Source organism: Eulemur rufifrons, chromosome 7, assembly GCF_041146395.1.
Source record: "Eulemur rufifrons isolate Redbay chromosome 7, OSU_ERuf_1, whole genome shotgun sequence".
NCBI classification, from domain to species: domain Eukaryota; kingdom Metazoa; phylum Chordata; class Mammalia; order Primates; family Lemuridae; genus Eulemur; species Eulemur rufifrons.
Genome location: NC_090989.1, coordinates 263,780,323 through 263,801,342, shown reverse-complemented (window position 1 = coordinate 263,801,342; position 21,020 = coordinate 263,780,323). Strand labels below are relative to the sequence as shown.

Below are 21,020 nucleotides of genomic sequence, written 5' to 3'. Positions count from 1 at the left end.
ACAGACAGAAATGAAACACCCTGTATAGCCCTTCCTGAATTCCCTCTCCTTCCTCCCCAAAGATAGCTGCCATCCTGCATTCACTATGGATCGTTTGCATGCATATTCTCATACTTTTCCTACATATGGGTATATTAGATATTTTTTCTGACTTTTTCTTTTGGATGAAACTCTTTGTTTTCCTTCTTTCTGGATTAGAAAATTCTAAAGACCACATAATGATGTCTTTATTCAAGGCAGCACTTACCAGTCTCCTAATGTAGAGAGTCCCTGACAGCAGAGGAGTGCATACTCTTCGGTCACCTGGAGAAGCAGCTTCAATGTCTACTCTCACATTAAATTTCTTTAAATTCTTATATTTTATCTAAATTTATATTATATAATATGAATCGTTTTTAAAATATGAAGTAAAAAAATATTACTCTCAAGTAAAATTAATGTCCCATGAAGATGTGCCCTGTTTGTCCTCTGGCATATTGCCAAGTACCCCTAAGGACAGCATATATCTTGTTAGAATAGTGGTCCCCAACCGTTTTGGCACCAGGGACCAGTTTCATGGAAGACAATTTTTCCATGGACCTTGAGGGTGGAGGGGAATGGTTTCAGGATGATTCAAGTGCATTATATTTATTTCTGTTATTATTACATTGTCACTTGCCACTCATTTATAAGATTTTGATAATGAGTCTGTAAGCAGTGGATTTATTATGGTCTCTTTGCAGTCAAACCTCTCTGCTAATGATAATCTGTATTTGCAGCTGCTCCCGAGCACTAGCATCACCGCCTCAGCTCCACCTCAGATCATCAGGCATTAGATTCTCATAAGGAGCACGCAGCCTAGATCCCTTGCATGTGTAGTTTACAGTAGGTTTTGCGCTCCTCTGAGAATCTAATGCCATTGCTGATCTGGTAGGAGGTGGAGCTCAGGCAGTTATGCAAGCAATGGAGAGTGGCTGTAAATAACAGATGAAACTCCACGTTCACCCGCTGCTCACCTCTTGCTGTGCAGCCTGGTTCCTAACAGGCCATGGACTGGTACCAGTCCACTGCCCAGGAGTTGGGAACCAGTGTTAGATAAATATAGATTACATTATCATGATGACATTTGGTAGCTGTGAGACACTGGTGAACTTCCTAACATTTCTGAGTCTTGGTATTCTTGTCTGTAAAGGGTACATAATGTCTCCTTACAGGGCTTGAGATTTGTAGGTAATAGTGTTTATGAAACATCTACCACAGCATCAGCACAGAGTAGGCACTCATGTGGTAGTTCCTGCTCTTGTTTTAGTGGACAAATAATTTTTGAAACTTTAAAAAATAAACATAGTTTTTATGTCAGAACAAGTGTGTTGTGAATAAAATATCCATAGTGGGTGTAATTCTGAAAACTGTTGATCTATTAGAATCAGTAAAGGATTGTTAGACGGCAGAAAAATGGAGTAAGTATTCATAAGACACAGCCTTGCTTCTTTGGGGCGATCCTCTATAGTTGGTTTTTATGTTCTCCTAATTTTTGAGTCATTTTTTTTTCAAAAGGACTAAAATCATATATTTTATATTTAAACAATAATACTTTACTGATATGTGTAATATATAAACCTCATAAACATTATGTTAAGTGAAAGAAGCCAGTCATAAAGATCTTGTATTATATGATCCCATTTATATGAAATGCCCAGAATAGGAAATCTGTAGAGACAGAAAGTAAATTAGTAGTTGCCTAGGGCAGAGGGGCAGGACAGGGAGGGAGAGACTGCTAATGGAGATGGAGTTTCCTTTGGGATGGTGAAAATGTTCAAAATTTAGATTATGATGATGGTTATACAACTTTTTAAATACACTTAAAAGACATTGAATTGGGTACTTCAAGTGGGTGAACCTTAATGATATGTATATTATATTCCAGTAAAGGTGTTAAAAAGTGATACTTTAAGGGAATCTGCAGTAGTTAGTATTCAGAAAGTGGTAGTTTTCCATACTTTGTTTAACTTTGGAGAAGACATGTTACTCCTGTTACCTGCTTAGAGTAAGAGTTGTCTAGTACTGGTATTTCTTCCTCTCTTTAGCATGAGTCTGCTTTGCCCTGGGATGACCATAGACCACAGGTTACCTGGCGTGGGGATGGACAGTTTTTTGCTGTGAGTGTTGTTTGCCCAGAAACAGGTATGGAAATAAATTGCAGTCAATCAAAAAAATTTTTTTATCTTATTAAAGTTCAGGAAAGTTTTCTTCCTTTTTCTTTGAATGGGATATTAATTACATGTAAGAGAAGATGTGCTGCTTTAGATGTTAAATGAGCTTAGAGTTAAGTAGAAGATCCTTTGAAGTCATCTGGTCCATCCTCCCATCTGGTGAATACAAATTTTTAACAAGATTAATCTAATTGGCTTTGTAAAATCATGGCAGTTTTTATTTATAAGGAAAGTGTTTGAAAAGTTCTGACTTGACAGCATTTATCAGAATGTTTTAAGTGTATGTTTATTTGACTCCACCTACTGCACAGGGGCTCGGAAGGTCAGAGTGTGGAACCGAGAGTTTGCTTTGCAGTCAACCAGTGAGCCTGTGGCAGGACTAGGACCAGCTCTGGCTTGGAAGTGAGTGGGAGAAGAAACCTGGGTACTTCTCTTCAGAGAAATTCTTGGAACCGGGGTAGAGGTGGTGGTACCCATTGAATATAACACAAAAAGATATTTATTTTTCTTCATTTGGCTGTAAGCCAGTATCTTTCTTTTTTTAATTTCTTTTCTTTTTCTTTTCTTTTCTTTTTCTCTCTCTTTCTCTCTCTCTTTTTTTCTTTCTTTATTTTCTTCTCTGAAGTCTGGATTCAACTTGAATAGTAGATTCTGGGCTTCTTCACAGATCTCATTCCAGAGCCCCATATATTTTGCATTCCTAATTCTTAAAAGGTTTCCGTTATAGGCAGGCCCTGTAGGGAAGCCATTGTATAGAGCAGAAAATAGTGCTTAGAAGGTTATTCCCAATCTGTGAGGCTCTGTGGGCAATGGAGCTTTTGTGAAAACTAGGAAAAGAGCTTCCTTTCTCTGCACGAGTTCCCAGAGTAGGGGGATGTGCTTACCAAGGAACATGCAGGCTGGATTCAGGCTCTCTCCTTCCATTCACCTCCTTGGCTCAGTACCCTTGTGCAGATCTGCCCTGATTATGGATAGAAGAAATTTTTCCCCTGTCTCAGCAGCATCTGTTATATGCTGTGGGACTCTAGGTTTCAGACATCTTGTTTCTCACTGGTGTGATATTGGATAATAGAGCAAGAGAGAAGTGTATTTGAATTAAAACTCTAGAGACAAATATGAATAAGGTGAGGCAACTAAGATGTTTTCAATAGATGGAGAAAGTCATAAAAAATACCTGCCTGAGCATAGAATATTTGCTAGAGTCATAATTGAAGGATAAATAGGTTATAATTTTAAAGTCATTATGCTTGGAATGGTTTAATTGATTGATTTTTAGAAGTGACTTAGTACAGTTTACATCGGTAAGGCTTTGTGGGCAAATGGAGCTTTTAGGAAAATTGGGAAAAGGCGTCTTAGCTCTGGGCAGGTGCATTCCCATACTAGGGTGACTGCTTATCAAGAGTCAAGGGCACATGAGACTTAAAACTTCCTGAGATAAAGATATTTATTCATTCATTTATTTTTTCTGAAAAAAATCTCTTGTCTGAATTTTATCTTGTTCATAAGCCAGTTGGAGGAGCTTTTGTTCTAACATTGTGGGTTTGCTTTAAGACCATCAGGCAGTTTGATTGCATCTACACAAGATAAACCCAACCAGCAGGATGTTGTGTTTTTTGAGAAAAATGGGCTTCTTCATGGACACTTTACACTTCCTTTCCTCAAAGATGAGGTTAAGGTAGGTGCCTGAGTTGTTTGCCATCAGATAAAAGACTTTACACAGCTATAGAAGGAGTTTATATTTGATAGGGATATGTAAATAGAAGATCCAGAATAGACAGTAATAAAATTGGTGGCTTACTATAACTGACTCTTCTTTCGTAAAAGAGAAATTGTTTTTCCAAAGAGATTTTGCAAAAAATAAATGGAATTTCTTCACTACCTTAGATAAAACACAGGCAGAAAATAGAAATGCTAATATTTATTGCTTATTTTGACAAAAGCATAATTTTTCCAGTAATAAGGGTATTTTTCATTTATAACATTTAAACCTTAAGAAGCTTGTGTATCATTAAGATCCTTGCTGAAGTAGAAACACATCAAATGGCAGTCTTTAATTATGTAAAATTTTAAACACCCTAAAAATTGAGAGAAGTTTAATGAACTCTCAAGTATTCATTACTTTCAACAGATACCAATACTTGGCAAAATTATTTTCATCTATCCCTCCCTGGCCTATTCATACATACACAAACACACATTTTATTTCCTGGAGTTTTAATTCTAGAAATCATGTTTTCCATATTTATTTCTAATAGTTAGGAACATTTTTCTTCACATAACCATAATTCTATTATTGCACCTTACCTTATACCCAGTCCATATTCAAATTTCCCTGATTGTCTAAAAATGTCATCTTGCATCTGATTGAGTATCTTTTAATCATAGTGCTTAAAGATTTATTTTTTTTAAAGTCCTCTACTTTAAATATAATGACATAGTTCACAGATTTGTTTAATGACTTTGTAAGTTAGTAGTTTACAGCTAGGGATCAGCTCAGCCAGTGGGATTATTTGATTTGTGAGGGAAAGGAATTCAGCTATTATGAAGATTTTAAAGTAAATGCATAACTAAAGGCCAATGACAGATCTTTTTTCTTTACTAGGTAAATGACTTGTTCTGGAATGCAGATTCCTCTGTGCTTGCAGTTTGGTTGGAAGACCTACAGAGAGAAAAAAGTTCCACTGTGAAAACCTATGGTAAGACAGCTGTAATATTTCAGCCTTATGCCCCATAAGATGCAGTTGAAGGTTGAACGGTATGGAATTTCCTTCATTTCCTTCTACTTAGTCCCTTAGTGGAATCAAAGAAGCTGAAGTGGGTAGATGGAGATGGGGGAGTGGTTAGGTTTCGATTATTTATGGATTTCAGTCATGTATTAGTCAGGGTTCTCTAGAGAAACAGAACCAGTAGGAGAGAGAGATATATGTGTGTGTGTGTGTGTATATATGTGTGTATGTGTTTGTATATATATATGGTCATATATATAGCATATATATGACTACATATAGCATATATATGACTATATATATGTACATAGTGTGTGTGTGTGTGTGTGTATATATATATATCCCTTGGTATCCTGGGGAGATTGGTTCTAGGGTTGCCTGTGGATACCAAAATCTGTACTCAAGTCCCAAAGTTGGCCCTGCAGAACTCTAGGATAGGAAGAGCTGGCCTTCTCTGTGTAGTTGGGTATTGCATCCTGAAAATACTGTATTTTCAATCTTGAGTTACAGATGTGGAGGGCCGATTGTATTTAGTGAAAAAAATCTAGCCTGAGCAATGTGGTAAGATCCAGTCTCCACAAAAATTTAAAAAATAATTACAAAATTAGCTGGGTGTGGTGGCGTGTGCCTATAGTCCAGCAACTTGGGAGGCTGGGGCAGGAGGATCACTTGAGCCTAGGAGTTTGAGGTTGCAGTGAGCTGTAGTGACACCACTGCACTCTAGCCAGGGTGACAGAGCAAGACCCTGTCTCAAAAAAAAGAAAAAAAGAAAGAAAGAAAAAGTCTGTGTGTAAGTGGACCCACACAGTTCAAACTAGTGTTGCTCAAAGGTCAATTTTATTTATATCAGAGAGAAAGAGGGGTGGTGGGGAAGGAGAGAGGGAGAGTAAGAGAGGTATGGATGAATTTATTTTAAGGAATTGGGTCATGTAGGGGATGGCAAATTTGAAATTTCTAGGGCAGACTGGAAATTTTTCAGGTGAGAGTTGATGTTGCAGTCTTGAGGTGGAAATCTTTAGGGCAGTCTGGAAACTTAGGATTCCTATGTTACAATCTTGAGGCAGAATTCCTCTGGGAAACCTCAGTTTTTTCTTTTAAGGTCTTTAAGTCATTGAATGGGACCCACTGATATTATATTAATAGATAGTAATCTGCTTTAATTAAAGTTAACTAATAGTAAATGTTAATCACATCTACAAAATACCTTCCCAGCAACATCTAGACTAGTGTTTGACCAGACAGCTGGGCACCATGGCCTACCTAAGTTGACACATAAAATTAACCATCATAAGTCATCAGTGCTTTCTCTTCTTGGATAGTATTATTGTAGAAAATCAAACACTAACCAAAGGAATACTGTGGAAGTGGAAGAAGATTTAGATTAAGTAAGAATCTTTTCTAAGGCTGAGGCTTAAGGATCACTTGAACTCAGGAGTTGGAGACCAGCCTGAGCAAAAGTGAGACCCCATCTCTACAAAAAATAGAAAAAATCAGCCAGGCATGGTGGCGTATGCCTATAGGAGGCTGAGGTGGATGGATTGCTTGAGCACAGGAATTTGAGGTTGCAGTGAGCTATTATGACGCCACTGTACTCTAGCCGGGATGATGGAGTGAGACTCTGTCTCAAAAAAAAAAAAAATATTTTCTATACCTTTTAAAATGTGTAAATATGTGTTTTTAAGTATTAAATAACATATGAAAATATTAGAAAATAAAAATGAGAAAAAAAGCCTCAGTTCTACCACTCAGTAATAATCACTATTAAAATTTTTCTTTTAGATTTTTTTAGTGTATATCTCGGTATAGCTATGATCTCATTATTGTTAAAAGTGTAGGTATGATACATGTAGTTTTGTAACTTGCTTCGACTCTGTATCATGAGCATATTTCCATTTCACAAACATATGTACATCTGTATCATTTTAAATTGTTGTGTAATCTCTTGAGCTTGTTTATTAGATCTTGTGCTGTTTAGACACTTAAAGTTTTATAATTTCTCATTATTGTCAATGCAATGCACTGAACATTTTTCTTCATAAATCTTTTTACTTGATTACTTTCTAAGTGGCTTTCAAACCTTTAATCAATAGAACCATTTAACGGAAATGTTATTAAGAAACTCATTCATTCATTCAACACAGTAGTTCTCAACCCTGGCTGTACCTTTAGAAAAATATAATGATATCTAGGCTTCATCTCAGAGTTGGGTTCAGTGTGTTGGAATGGGGATGATACATCAGTGTTTGATTAAAAGGAAAAAAAAGCTCCTTCGTGATTTTAACATACAGCCACAGTTAAAAAGTACTGATTAGCCAGTGTGTCAAGGAATGGCACTGTGAGATGCTCAGGGTAAAAATAATGCACAAGAGTAGCCATAATAACTATCTTTACAGAGTGTGAGCATATCGTCTAATTTACCAACCCATGCCTACATAGAAGTATATTAATAACATGGTTAAAGACTGTTATATTTGCTGTGATTGCTAAGTTAAGAATTAGTGAGCAAGATTATGAAAATAGATTCCTTAATATAACCAATACTCCTTAATATAATGATAATTCATAATATAAGATCTTAATTTGTGTGTGTCATCTGTTAATAAAGGTTGATTTGGGCATAATTAGGTCATGTTCTTTTAATAGATCTTGGAAAGGATAATTGCATGCTAATCTCCCTTGGGCAGCTGAAGTATAGTTAATACCAGATAGCCTTGGACATAATTGCATGCAAAGCACCTGGAAGAAAATAAGCATCTTAAGCCTAATACAACATAGTAATGCTAGTCCGGATCTTGGATTGAGTGTTTTATTAATAATACTATTAATCTAATTGCCATATTATCTTCTTCCTAAATCTTCATGAAAAACCCAGTAAAACACTGCCTTATCCTAGTTAGCTTTCCATCATGATCATACAGTTTGAAGGTAAAAGTGAAAATAAATGAGTATTTCTGACCTTACTGATGCTTGACATTTTATCTCCATGGAAAACTATCTTTTAACAATCATCATTATATTATGATTTTAATGAAGAGACTGAGCAGGGAGGGTCCTGTGAAAAAGAAAAGATTGTCCCTGTCTCCCTGTAGGACATGGTATAAAGTATGGTTCCTTGGCCTCTGAAGGCCTTTTCATTCATTTTCCCTTGCAGTTCAGCTCTGGACTGTTGGAAACTATCACTGGTATCTCAAACAAAGTCTGCTCTTCAGCACCTGTGGGAAGAACAAGATTGTGTCGCTGATGTGGGACCCAGTCACCCCATACCGGCTGCATGTTCTCTGTCAGGGCTGGCATTACCTCTCCTATGACTGGCATTGGACAACTGTCCGGAGCTCGGGAGATAATTCAAGTGACCTGGCAAATGTGGCTGTCATTGATGGAAGTAAGCTGCTGGGAAATATGTCCACGATCCTGCAAGTGATCCTGAGCCCAGGACCTGCAGATGTGATGGTTTGACTAGAACAGTGGGGAATCTTTGTCTGACTTGTTTGGTTTATTTTTACTTATTTGTTTTGTTTTTCATTGAGTGGGGATGCCCTTAGCTGGGGTTTATACTCTTTCAAGAACCATAGTCCCTCCTCCCCACCCCAGTTTCCTGTTGTACTATATGCATGGCCTTCACATTTATTTGTCTGGCCTTTAAAGACTTGGAAAATTTTGACCTCAAGTAGAGAGGAGGACAACAGTAGAGTCTGTGAGATCAAGTGTGTTATCCTTGTCTGTTTGCCCTGACACAGATTTATGTTGACCCTTGTACAACTCCACTTGCATTGCTTTGTTTCCTGATATAAATGCTAGCTAATTATGTAACTCTTTGGTATGCTCCGTTCATGTCATAGACATCTGTCTACTGTGAGGATTAAGTTGGCGTTTCATAATTAGGTGGAGGGATTTTCTGGGGGATGGGGGGCAGGATCGGGGAATGAAATCCTCACCTGAATGGATAGTTTACTTGTTGCTACAACATAAGGACATTAGCTTCTGAGATTGAAATGTGAGTTGGTATACTAATTCATGTTCTATGTAATAGTCATAATACTGACTGTAAAAGAATGTTCTATATAGAGAACTTAATTGGATCTGCCTTATTACCAAATCCATACATAGGAAGTACTTTAAAGATTTTGAAGGTATTGATTCCCTTAGTTTAGTGTGGCTTGTTTGCAGGCCCAGGTTTAAAGCTAGAGCTCTGACCTCTTGGCCTTTTTGCCTTAGTCCCTGGCACCTGAAACTCCAAATTCAGAGATGGACTGCTCCAGGGTTGGAGGTGACAATAACCAGATATAGACAGAACCCATCACACTTTCCCCCCATACTATTTTTAAGCTTTTTCATGAGAAAAACACTGAAAATTATTTTTAAGAATTGCTGTATGTTTTTTTTACCACCGTTACTACTTTGTGATACCATGATGTTCAGATGCCTTATATTACAAATTGAATATCCGTATGTCTAATCCTCCGTTTTCTTTTCATGTGCAGAGAATGTACTGGTGACAGTCTTCCAGCAGACTGTGGTTCCACCTCCCATGTGCACATACCGATTGCTGCTCCCACACCCTGTGAATCAAGTCACGTTCTTTGCACACCCTAAAAAGAGTAACGACCTTGCTGTCCTGGATGCCAGTAACCAGATTTCTGTATATAAATGTGGTATGTTAAAAACTGTTACCATGATGTCCTGAATCAAGTCCCTCCCACTCCTACACAAAAGCACATTATAATTTGGTGTTTCCTTAGCTCTAGTGTTTCTAAAACTTTTGAAGTCTATAATTGATTTCATTATCATTATGATATTTAACTGACTTGGGTTTGATTTGTTTTTTTTTTTTTTAATCCTACTATGGCTTATAAGAACAATTCCTTTTGCCTTAATGAACCTGAAGATCCATTTAAGAATAACATTCAACCCTGGAAATAACATAGTATCTTATTACATTATTAACATGTTTTACTATTTGCATTGCCTTTACACATATTTTCAGTTGTTCTCATGCTCCTCCTAAGAACTATGTCAGAGATGGAGTTTTCCCATTTATAGATGAGAGAACACAATGCCAGAGGGTATGCAGTTTGAGCAAGAATGAATAAGGACTTTCAACACAGGCATTGTATCTCCTAATCCAGTTGTCCTTCCATAGTCCCATTGCTGTCAGTTCCTTGTTGCTTTCCGGATGTACTGGAGAACCTGAAATTTGTTTTTATTTGTGAGTTCTGTGGTCATGTCATAAATAGTACTTGCATATTGCAGGGGTAGCTTTGTTTTCAAATATCTTTTGAATTCTAAATTAGCAAAAGCCTAGACAGTTGCTGAGGGAGAATAATCAAACTTACTTAATTTATATTGGAATACCCTACTTTCATATCAGCTTTTCTGTTAAATCACCAGTGTACTGTTTACATGAATCCTATCTGGATAGATCACCAGTTTCTCTGATTTTAGTTTTACTCTGTAAAATGCTATTACAAATGCTATTATGTAGACAGAACCATGACACTTCCCCCCTGCACTGTTTTTAAGCTTATTCATGAGAAAAACACTGAAAATTATTATTTTTTTGAGGTGTTGAAAACATAGGTGTTTATTATTTATAGTATTATGTTAATATTTATTTATTATAAAAGCAACCTGTAGGGTTTATTAAAATGGGAAGTGGTAAGTGATTGAGACTTCCATACAAAGGATACTGCAAACGGCAGGAACAAAACTAAGAAGGAGCCCCATGTTTAATGGTTAGGGCCATTTATGAATGTACTGATACACATAAGGCATTACTCCCCCCTTTTTGATAATCTTTAGCTGAGTTTTTAATCCAGCTGTGGTACTAGAACTGAAAATCATTTTTAAGAATTGCTGTATGTTTTTTACCACCATTATTACTTTGTGGTACTACGATGTTCAGAAGCCTTACCATCCTCCTTAAACTTTTTAAAATAGCTTTTTAAAAAATAATATGAATGTGTTCATTGTCAAGGCAAATCAGAAAAAGCAAAAATTAAATGCTTTTGAAAGAAGGTTTTCTATCAGCCAGTCATATCAAAAGTAAACAAATGTTTGCCTCTGTACTCTGTTACTGTTTGTGTGTCTTAATGTTGGTTTTGTGAGATTAGAAAGAATCAGATGTAAGCTTTTGTGATGCTTACTGTATGATGCTAATAAGTTTATGTATCACTTTATAATGAATGGGATGTTTTGTCCCATATTTACTTTTTTTAAGAATAGCTTTATACCATTCATTTATTTAAAGTGTATAATTCAATGGTTTACATATGTGTGCATGTATATTCACAGAATTATATAACCATGATCAATTTCAGGATGTTTTCATCTCCCCAGAATGAAACTCTGTACCACCCTATGTTCATTTTACTTGATACTTATAACTCCTGGTGATGAGATAGGGCAGATTGAGAGCTCTGCTTTTGCAAGATTGATGGCATCAATATGTGGGATCTGCCTAGGGTGGGGGACACCTGGGGGCAGAGATAACAGTTAGGAGAAACTGTCTAGCCAGAAGATAGTGAGAGCTTGCACCAGGGCAGTGTTTGTAGAAATGGAAAGGAGAGAGATCATACAAATCCAGAAACTAAAAATGCCTGAGAAGTTAGGAACACATTGTAGAGAGTTTGGATATAAGAGAATCTGGAAAAAGGTTGTGGAAGTCCTTATTAGACTGTAGGGTTTAGAGATTAGCATCTCAAACATGGAGCAGTTTCAGGTCATGACCCTGGTCTGGGCAGCTCAAATGGACTTGAGTTGATGAATGACAGCATTGGGCACCTGCAAGGTGAGCATGGTAAGTAAGAGGGCACGTTGGTGAGAGATTAAAAAGTGCTAGTGTAGAAATTGCTAACGTCAGCTTCTACATTGTCTGGGGAGTCAAGTAAAGGTTGAAGAATAATAAATTTTATTCAGATCAAAAAGAATGGCAAGAGAAAAGATTAGAGATTGAAGTCAAAGAGGTTTCATTTAATGTGTCCTAAATATCATTCCTCCCCTGCCCTCCTTACTGTTTCCAGATTGTTTATTATGTGCTAGGCTTTTATCTAGGCCTTGCTTTCTGGAGATTTTATTCTAGTTGGAGACAAAGATAGTAAATAAATAAAATCTATCAGATGGCAAGTGCTGTGGAGGAAAATGAAGCAAAATGGGATAGGGAGAGCTTGAGGGTAGGGGGGTCCTGCTGGGTCAAGGTGGCTTTTATATTTAGGGGTATCAGGTGATGTTTAAGTAGAGACGTGATGAGAATCTCAGTGGGAGCCATGCAAACATCTGGGCTAAGAGCATTCCAAGCAGAGTAAAAAGCAGCTACAGAGATGCCTGTGGTGTTTAGGAAAGAGCCAGGAGGCTGGGGTGGCTACAGTGGAGCAAATGAGAGTTGTGTGGGGTCATAGAGGTGACAGGGAACAGGTCTTGTAGGGCTTTGAAGGCTTTTACTCTGAGTGAGATAGGAAGCCACCAGAAGGCTTGGAGCAGAGGAGTGCAGTGCTTAGGACGTCAGAAGATTTAAGGTTATTGAGAGATGGTTGAGGACAATGGAGGAAATAGCACCAGGGTAAGGGGGTAGCCCCTCTACCTGGTCTTGCTGAGGTGTGGTTTTTGTCGGTAAAGATTGTGACAGATGTGGTATTAAAGGAAGGCAGAGATTTTAAGAAGGAGGTTGAGATGTGTTTGTTTTCTAGATTGCTTTATTTGCCTTATAGAAATCGTTAATTGTAGAACCCCATCCTCTTAGTACTAGGAAAAATATTTATAGTCTACAATGATAGTATTTGCATTTTTGTTTTCTAGGTGATAGTCCAAGTGCGGACCCTACAGTGAAACTGGGAGCTGTGGGTGGAAATGGATTTAAAGTTTCCCTTAGAACACCTCAGCTGGAAAAGAGATACAAGTATGTTCTTAATTATTTTAGACCTCTGACAATGGAATCAGCCAGCATTTAGTCCTAAATTCAGCAACCTGTTGTTATTCTGTGCCTGTTGCTGAGTGGAACAAGAAGTAAATATAACACCTAGGCCCTAGTTTTTCAGCCTGGTTGGGGAAGCCAGTCACTTAGTTTGTCTGAATGCCATGTATTCTGATGGGTAGGAGGGGAGTGTGAGTTGTAAACTGGCCTAGGACCCACTCCCCACGACAGCCCTTGATTCTCCAGGGAAAATCACATGGGAAAGATGGAGATGGTGATAAGATGGCATTGCATTCTTTTCTGTGAGGACTGTGTAGGTTGTTCATATGAATGACCTAATGCAGCCTCTGACTTTGCCTCATTCCAGACTCCAGAACGTCTATGTGTTATGTTTTGAGGCTCCCAGGTTGGAAATAAGAATGCATTTTACCATTGAAACAGTATTATAAACAACTGGGTATAATTGAATATCTCAGGTACACTATAGGCATTTGCAGAATGACCCAGAAGCCAAATTAAAATGCCACTTCTGTGGGAATATGTTTTTTAAAAGTACCACTTACTGAGTGCTTACAGATAAGAAAACAAAGTATAGAGGTTAGGTAACTTGCCCAAGGTCATGGACCAGGTAACTAGAGAATCCAGGATTTGATTCTATTCTATTTGATAAGTCCATGTTTTTGATTATTGAACTATTCTGCCTCCTGGGAGCATTTATTTTTAAATTAATAGAAACAATTAACTGACTACAACAAATAACAGAATTTAATACATATGTTTCTTAAGTATATGTAATATATTTAATAAATAATAGTGTGAGTATCCATCCTGTGCATGATTTGGTGGCTGCCTGTATAATGCTTAGTAGTTTTTAAAGAACATTTACATGATTGATTTCATTTCACAGACTTGAAATCACTAAGAGATGTAAGACAAATTAGAACAGGTGAGGTAGTTTAGAATATAATTTCATTAAAAAATAATTGCGAGAAGGATAACTTCAAGTCATTCAGAGATTTCATGAAGGATATGAATGCTTCTGTTCATCCTTGAAGAAGGGATAGGTTTGGGATTGGCAAAGAAGAATTGGGCACGGTGGGTCTGATGGGGAGCAGAGTGTCATGAGAACCAGAGGTAGGTATGATCCTGCGTGGAGAGAGCACTGTGGGCTGAATGCAGTGGAGAGCCTGAGTCTAGGGAGAGCTGATTGAGTAGGAAGATCAGGCCGTAGTGACCAGCTTCTCCAGTGAGAGTTGAGGATTTGCCGCTTGATCTAAAAGGCAGGATGTAGCCATTATAGGTTCCTGCGTGAGGTGACAAAATCAGTGCCCTGGTCAGATGTGTAAATGCTCCTGAAGGAATGTGTTAGAGGCATGGAAAGCATCTCTCCAACCATTCTGATGTAAGGTGCTTAGGAAAGGACCCATTCTACTGAGACCCAAATACCTGCTAGAATCGGGTGTAAATACTGGAAAGTAGTGACAATGGATAGGCTCTGGGGTTCATTAAGAACCGGGACAGGAAATTTTCTTGTGTAGTCAGTTTCCTGAAGCATTCTCTTCAAATCTAAAGATTTCAGTGTGTTAGAAATTTAATGTGAAGTAAATATAAAAACATATTCTTAAACCAGACAAATGCTATTTTTGGATTTGCTGGTATTTGGTATTATCTCAGGTTTTGTCCCTCCAAATAATTAGGAATTGATTGTATACAAGGAGCTTCATTCTTCCTTCTTTCAAGAAAATCTGAATGGTTTTTAAAGTTTTATTCATATCTTGGATATTCTTTAATATTTAAAACAGAATTCAATTTGAGAATAGTGAAGATCAAGAAGTGAACCCACTGAAGCTCAGCCTTCTCACCTGGATTGAAGAAGACATCTTCCTGGCCATAAGCCACAGCCAGTCCAGCGCACAGAGTGTCATTCATCATTTGACTGTGGCCGCTTCTGAGATGGAAGAAGAGCAAGGACAGCTCAATGTCAGGTAGTTCTTCCCTGTATTTCACGTGTTAAATAAGCAAACGGAGTTTGGCTTTTGTCTTTTATGAGCATGGGATTATGTTTGGCTTCTAGGGAGCAAGGTTGAGGAACAGTAGCTTTTGTGTTAGACACACTTATCAAGAGGGGTAAGTCCAGTTTTGAGTCATGTCAAAATAACAGATAAAAAATATATCAGAAAGTGGTGAAAAATAGGATAAATATCAATATGTGAGGCAAATCATAAAAGATGTGTTGACTATTTTAATTCACCATCTACCCACATTCCTAGAGAGTAGTTGCTAAATCTTAAAATTGATTTTAATAACTATCAAGTGTAGTTAGAGTGGCTGATTCTCATAGGCTAATGCAATGGGAAGACTTTTTTTATATATATATATATATATATATATAAACATTTTATATATGTATATACACACACACACATACACAGAGTCATGTACCACATAATGATGTTCTGTCAGTGACAGACTATATATGATGGTGATCCCATAAGATTATAATGGAGCTGCATCTTTTTTATTTTTGGTACTAAGTCTTTAAAATCCAGTGGGTTTTTTGTTTTTGTGCTTGTTTGTTTTTTGAGAGAAGAGATTGCGCTATGTTGCCCTGGCTGGAGTGCAGTGGCGCAATCATAGCTCACTGTAGCCTTGAACCCCCTGGGATCAAGCAATTCTCTTGCCTCAGCCTCCGAAGTAGCTGAGACTACAGGCCACTGCACCCATCCCTCTTTTCTATGTTTAGATATGTTTGGATATACAAGTACTTGCTATTGTGTTACAGTTTCGTACAGTTTTCAGTACAGTAACATGCTATATAGGTTTTTAGCCTAGGAGCAATAGGCTATACTATTTAGCCTAGGTGTATAGTAGGCTATACCATCTAGGTTTCTTTAGGTACACTCTTACGATTTTGCACAACAAAATCGCCTAATGGTGCGTGTCTCAGATGTATCCCCGTCATTAAGCAATGCATGAATGTATACATGTTTTGTTTTGATGTGGAGACTTCGAAATGCTTCTTCTGGCCTCCTCTACTACACATCCTGTTTGGCACTTGACTACATTTACCACTGGAAAGCCTCCTCTGTATTTCTTTGCTTAACTTTTACTGTTCCCTGGACCTGAGTTTTGTTTGATTCTTTACTGCATCTTCGTTATGTAACAGGTTTTAGTCAATGAATGCTCTTCTGTGTAATGCAAGCCCTATTGTGCAGTAGATATAAATAACATTTTCTGGCCAGCTCCTGAAACCCTCAGGTTTCTAATGTCAAGACTTGACAACTTAGTCATACACTAATATTAATCCCCAGATTCATTTGTAATTAAAGCCGTACTGGTTAGATTTATATTCTGAGAACTCTTGTTGCAAAATCAGGAACCTTTCCTTGCTGTAAATATGAAACATGTTATTGTAGTCATTTACTTCTGCTTTTTGATTCAATGCTTGATGATATTTTGAAAAAACATTTTGTTAATATGTGTAGATGCAGAATATATTCTAAGTAAATGCACACTCAGAGTTAGCCAATAATATTGTGTATATATGTATTATGTATAGTATTGAAATGGGCAGTGCAGCACTACAGGGAAATTGTTTATTTCTTTTTCTTTTTTGCAAAATCAGTGAAATGTCACTACTCTTGAGAAAAATGTCTGCTCACACCATCCCCACTTTTTTTTTATTACTTTCATCAGTTCATCTGTGATGGTGAATGGGGTCATAATTAGTCTATGCTGCAGTTCCAAGACCAAGTCAGTAGCATTGCAGCTGGCTGATGGCCAGATACTTAAGTACCTCTGGGGTGAGTATCAAAGTGTTAGGAAAGCATGTGTATGACTTACATAGATGTTTAATTCTTGAGAACATCTACCTGTGAGTATCTTGTGGGGAGGGCAACATTAATTGTTAGGTCTTTTAACTACCCTGGAAGGCCCTAAGCTTTGGAGTGGAATTGGCAGGTGTATTCTACTCCTATTTATTCTTGTAAAGAACTGGAGTACCCTAATGAGTTTCCAAAATACATTTGGAAAGTGATCCAAATTTCATGTTAAATGTTTTAGCAAGTGTTGGTGTTAATGATTTTTTGCAAAGAGCACATCGCTATTTGTAAACCAGAGCTACCAACCTTGCAGAGTCACCTTCTCTGGCTGTTACACCATGGAAGAACCCTGGTGGATTTCCTGTACAGTTTCCTTATCCGTGCGCACAGATTGAATTGGCCATGATTGGAGGAGAGGTAAGTGAACACAGGGCAGGAAACTTACCACTTAATTACCCAGGGACTGACAGCATTAGGTAGAAGGGGTGAGGGCTTTGGAGGTGGACCTGGTTCTCCACTAAATCCCAAGGCAACAGTGGGAAGTTATCTCACTTTCCTGAGCCACACCTTATTCATCCATAAAATGGGAAAAATCAATCAATCAATCTTTGAGTGGGAGGAAGACTAAATGAGATAATATATATGTGATTGGCAAAGTTTTATCCCTAGTTGTACAGAACATTCCAAGTTTTATTAAATATTTTTTTGAGGAAAACAGAAATGTGAACTTGAAAATAGTATTCAGTAGGTTGTCATTCAACAAATATCAGAAGGCCTATAATTGTGGTAGATAGTAGGATAACAGTGGTAACAAAACAGAACAACTTGACTAATCCCTGCTCTTTTGGTACTTGTACTCTATCAACAGATATGATTATTCCCTTTGATGGGAGAGTGAAGGAAATGAACAGGGTGTTATGGTAGAGAATAGTGAGGTGTGTGGGAGGTAATTAGAACATGACAGCTATGAGAATGGGAATCCTACTTTTGGTGGTCTAGGAAAGCCTCTCTGAGGCTGTGATATATGTGCTGAGATATGAAGAAAAAGAAGGCTATGAAGAAAAAAGAAAGGAAGAGTATTCCAGGTAGAAGGAATATAAATACCTTGAGCTTCTCAGAAGCTCGTTTTAGGACTGAATGGCAGCAATGTGGCTAGAACTTAGTGACAAGTCATAGGAGGGAGTTTGGATTTTTTTTTTTAAATTTAACAAAAATTAGAAAGTTATTGGTGATTTTTAATCAACAGAGTAATGTGTTCTGCTTTGTGGTTTGAAAGGTGATTCTGTCTACCCAGAGGAGAGTAGGTTGGAGAGGGGTGAAAGTGGAATGGGCGATCAACACAGAGACTTTTGGAGTGGAGTCAGGGAAGGTGGGGAAGGAGATGTATTTGAGATCTACATAGGAGATAGAAATGATGGGCAGGCTGATAGATTGGATGGCATCACATTCCATTTTGCACTGCACCAGTCATGTCTTATGTATCTATATTCAGTCCTGATAACAAGAACTTAGATGTGAAATCATAGGGCAATAGAACTACGTAATAGAAAAGTCAGGTATAACTAGTTTGAAATATTAAATAGAATTGCTTGTAATTTCGATTTTATTTCTTTACAGGAATGTGTCCTTGGTCTGACTGACAGGTGTCGCTTTTTCATCAATGACACTGAGGTATCAAGGCTTTATTTGGTGTTTGATTCTTTTCACACTGTCGGCCCCAAGTAATATAGCTAACATTCCCCCTTGCCTCTCTTGCCTTGTGGCAGGTTGCATCAAATATCACATCCTTTGCAGTATATGACGAATTTTTGTTGTTGACAACCCATTCCCATACCTGCCAGTGTTTTTGCCTGAGGGATGCTTCATTTAAAAGTAAGTTTTCACTGTATAAAATAGAAATAATACCTCTTCCAAAGCCTTTTGTCATTTGGACTTTTAAATTCTTCACCTACTTTGGCTTTTTATGAGTCCTAGACTGGAGAAAACCTTTAGAGTTCATTTCCTTAGACCCCAATCTCAACATGATACCTCAGTTACATCATTCTGCACCAGTTGGTAAAGATATCTGAAGAATGAGGCCCTTCCTTAAATAGCACATTCTATAGTGAAACATTTTTCAGGAAATTTTATTATGTAATTAATATTTTATTTTGAATTATCACATAGATCCCAAATTGGCATTATGTTCTAACTTCTGTGTAATCTTCCTTTCTCACTGTGGCTACCCTCCATTGTACATGGACTCTATCTCGTGATTTGTAGGATACGGACTCCATTTTTTCTCCTATTCCATGCCGTGTGTGTGTGTCTCTGTGTGTGTGTGTGTTTTTCTGTATTCTAAAAAGCCCACTTATTTTCTTTGCTCTAACTTTGAAACAGAGAATCTTTCTTTCATTGATGTGATTATAGTATACTGATAATGCTAAGAAACAGACGCTGCCCTAATCCTTCCAAATCATTTGAGAAGTTGTGTATATGAACATGCATGAGGGCCTTGTAAAAGAGAGGGCAAGTTCCAGGGATGAGAGTGTTTATCAGAAGGGCTAACGGTCTTGAGGTTTAGTGGGAGAGCAAAGGCCTCTGGTTGTTATTTGCTCTCTTCTGTTTCAGATAATAGGTGTGATTTCAACTGCAGTTAATGGAGAGTAGCTTGTCTTAATTTTTAAGTCTTAGCCAATGGTGTCTTTAGCATTACAGGCAGGTCTGAGCAGCAGTCACGTGTCCAATGGGGAGATTCTGCGGAAGGTGGAAAGGGGATCACGGATTGTCACTGTTGTGCCCCAGGACACAAAGCTTATATTACAGGTAAGCTGTTTTTTCAGGCTTATCTTTCTTATTGTAGATTAGTCAGTACCAAGCAGAATTCCTGCAGGTTGTATTTTAGGCTCTCTTATAGTTTGTAATCATTTATTATAAGCCTTTCCTTGCTGGGTTTTCTGTTAGCTTTATACAAAGGTGTGTTGATACAGGCTCTGACCAGTAAGGCTCAGAGAAGCTTTTCTTTAAAGTCAAGATAAATATTGAGAACAACTAGGTTTTGCTATTATAAACGTATGCTCATTTTATAGTATTGTGGTAGTTCTGTATGAAGAGTTAGATAAAATTGTGTATCCTGGCTATTTAAATTTTTTCTACTTAATTAAAAATGTTACTGTTTTGATTTATTTATTTTAAGATGCCAAGAGGAAACTTAGAAGTTGTTCATCATCGAGCCCTGGTTTTAGCTCAGATTCGGAAGTGGTTGGACAAGTAAGTGCCATGTACTATATATGACTCGTTAACTTGTTGTGATTTATGTGTGAAGACAATAAGTATTTTATTATAATTTTAAAAACTTGTAAGGTTAAAAAACCTTTATTACAGATATCTTCAAATAGATTCTCAGAGGCTTTTTTTCGTTTTTTCATTTTTTTTTTTACTTTAATACTATATATTGCAGTGGACATTTCTAGCAGAAAGGGCCATGATGTTCATCATGTAAATCAGGGCTTCTCTTAAGGGATCCATCTGGACTTCAGGTGGCCTGTGAACCAGGGAAATTGTGCACCAAACTGTCTATGTGTATTTATCCAGGTAGAAAGCCCACAGCTTTCAGTAGATTTATAGAGGGGCCTATGACCCAAAAAAGCCGCTGTTGTGAAGGAAATGATGGATTTTCTGAATCATTCGGGGGAAATTTTATATTAGAAATGTCTATATTAATGCATTGTTTAAAACATAGACCTGAGTTCTGTCATGATTTTCCTCTTGTGTATATGTGGGGATGTAGTGCTTAGATTGCTATGATGACTACTCATACCTTTTAAGAAGGTAAATGAACGTGGTCCCTGATTTTTTTTAATTCTGTAACTCCAGAGTAGAAATCCAGTAGTAGTTGTTTGGCATTTGGGCTGTAATCTGATTATGAACGATTTGCATAATAATGAAAATATGCTGGGTCAGGGGAGCTTAGTTTTTGTGAAATACCCCTTCTGTCCATTTTCTCTCTCCTCACAGACTTATGTTTAAAGAAGCATTTGAATGTATGAGGAAACTGAGAATTAATCTCAATCTGATGTATGATCATAACCCTAAGGTAACTTTTTAAATCTTTTACTTTAGCTTACTTTATACTTGAATTAATGTTCTGTACTAAAACTTTTTTTCTCTTTTTTTGGTAGGTGTTTCTTGAAAATGTAGAAACCTTCATTAGACAGATAGAGTCTGTAAATTATATTAATTTGTTTTTCACAGAATTGAAGTAAGTGTTTTGAATAATTCATGAATATCATATCCATAATTTTCTGTCTTGTTAAGGAAATTAAACATAAGCTAGAGAAGAAAAATTACATACTGTTCGTTTTTTAAAATCTACTGTAACTCTTAGATGCCGGTA

General features: G+C 37.3%; 1 protein-coding gene across 2 annotated transcripts in view; it reads left to right on the top strand.

Annotated features, from left to right (window-relative positions):
• ELP1 (elongator acetyltransferase complex subunit 1) overlaps positions 1-21,020 on the top strand; it is a 64,871-nt gene that overhangs the window by 11,383 nt on the left and 32,468 nt on the right. For both annotated transcript variants that reach the window (XM_069476649.1, XM_069476648.1), the window contains exons 7-22: positions 2,067-2,163; positions 2,504-2,594; positions 3,744-3,867; positions 4,795-4,888; positions 8,070-8,300; positions 9,400-9,570; positions 12,710-12,809; positions 14,627-14,809; positions 16,521-16,627; positions 16,959-17,062; positions 18,263-18,316; positions 18,412-18,517; positions 19,335-19,450; positions 19,821-19,894; positions 20,642-20,720; positions 20,806-20,885. In XM_069476649.1, the coding sequence (XP_069332750.1) occupies positions 2,067-2,163; positions 2,504-2,594; positions 3,744-3,867; positions 4,795-4,888; positions 8,070-8,300; positions 9,400-9,570; positions 12,710-12,809; positions 14,627-14,809; positions 16,521-16,627; positions 16,959-17,062; positions 18,263-18,316; positions 18,412-18,517; positions 19,335-19,450; positions 19,821-19,894; positions 20,642-20,720; positions 20,806-20,885 (1,811 nt within the window). The remainder of the gene's footprint in view (positions 1-2,066; positions 2,164-2,503; positions 2,595-3,743; positions 3,868-4,794; positions 4,889-8,069; positions 8,301-9,399; positions 9,571-12,709; positions 12,810-14,626; positions 14,810-16,520; positions 16,628-16,958; positions 17,063-18,262; positions 18,317-18,411; positions 18,518-19,334; positions 19,451-19,820; positions 19,895-20,641; positions 20,721-20,805; positions 20,886-21,020) is intronic.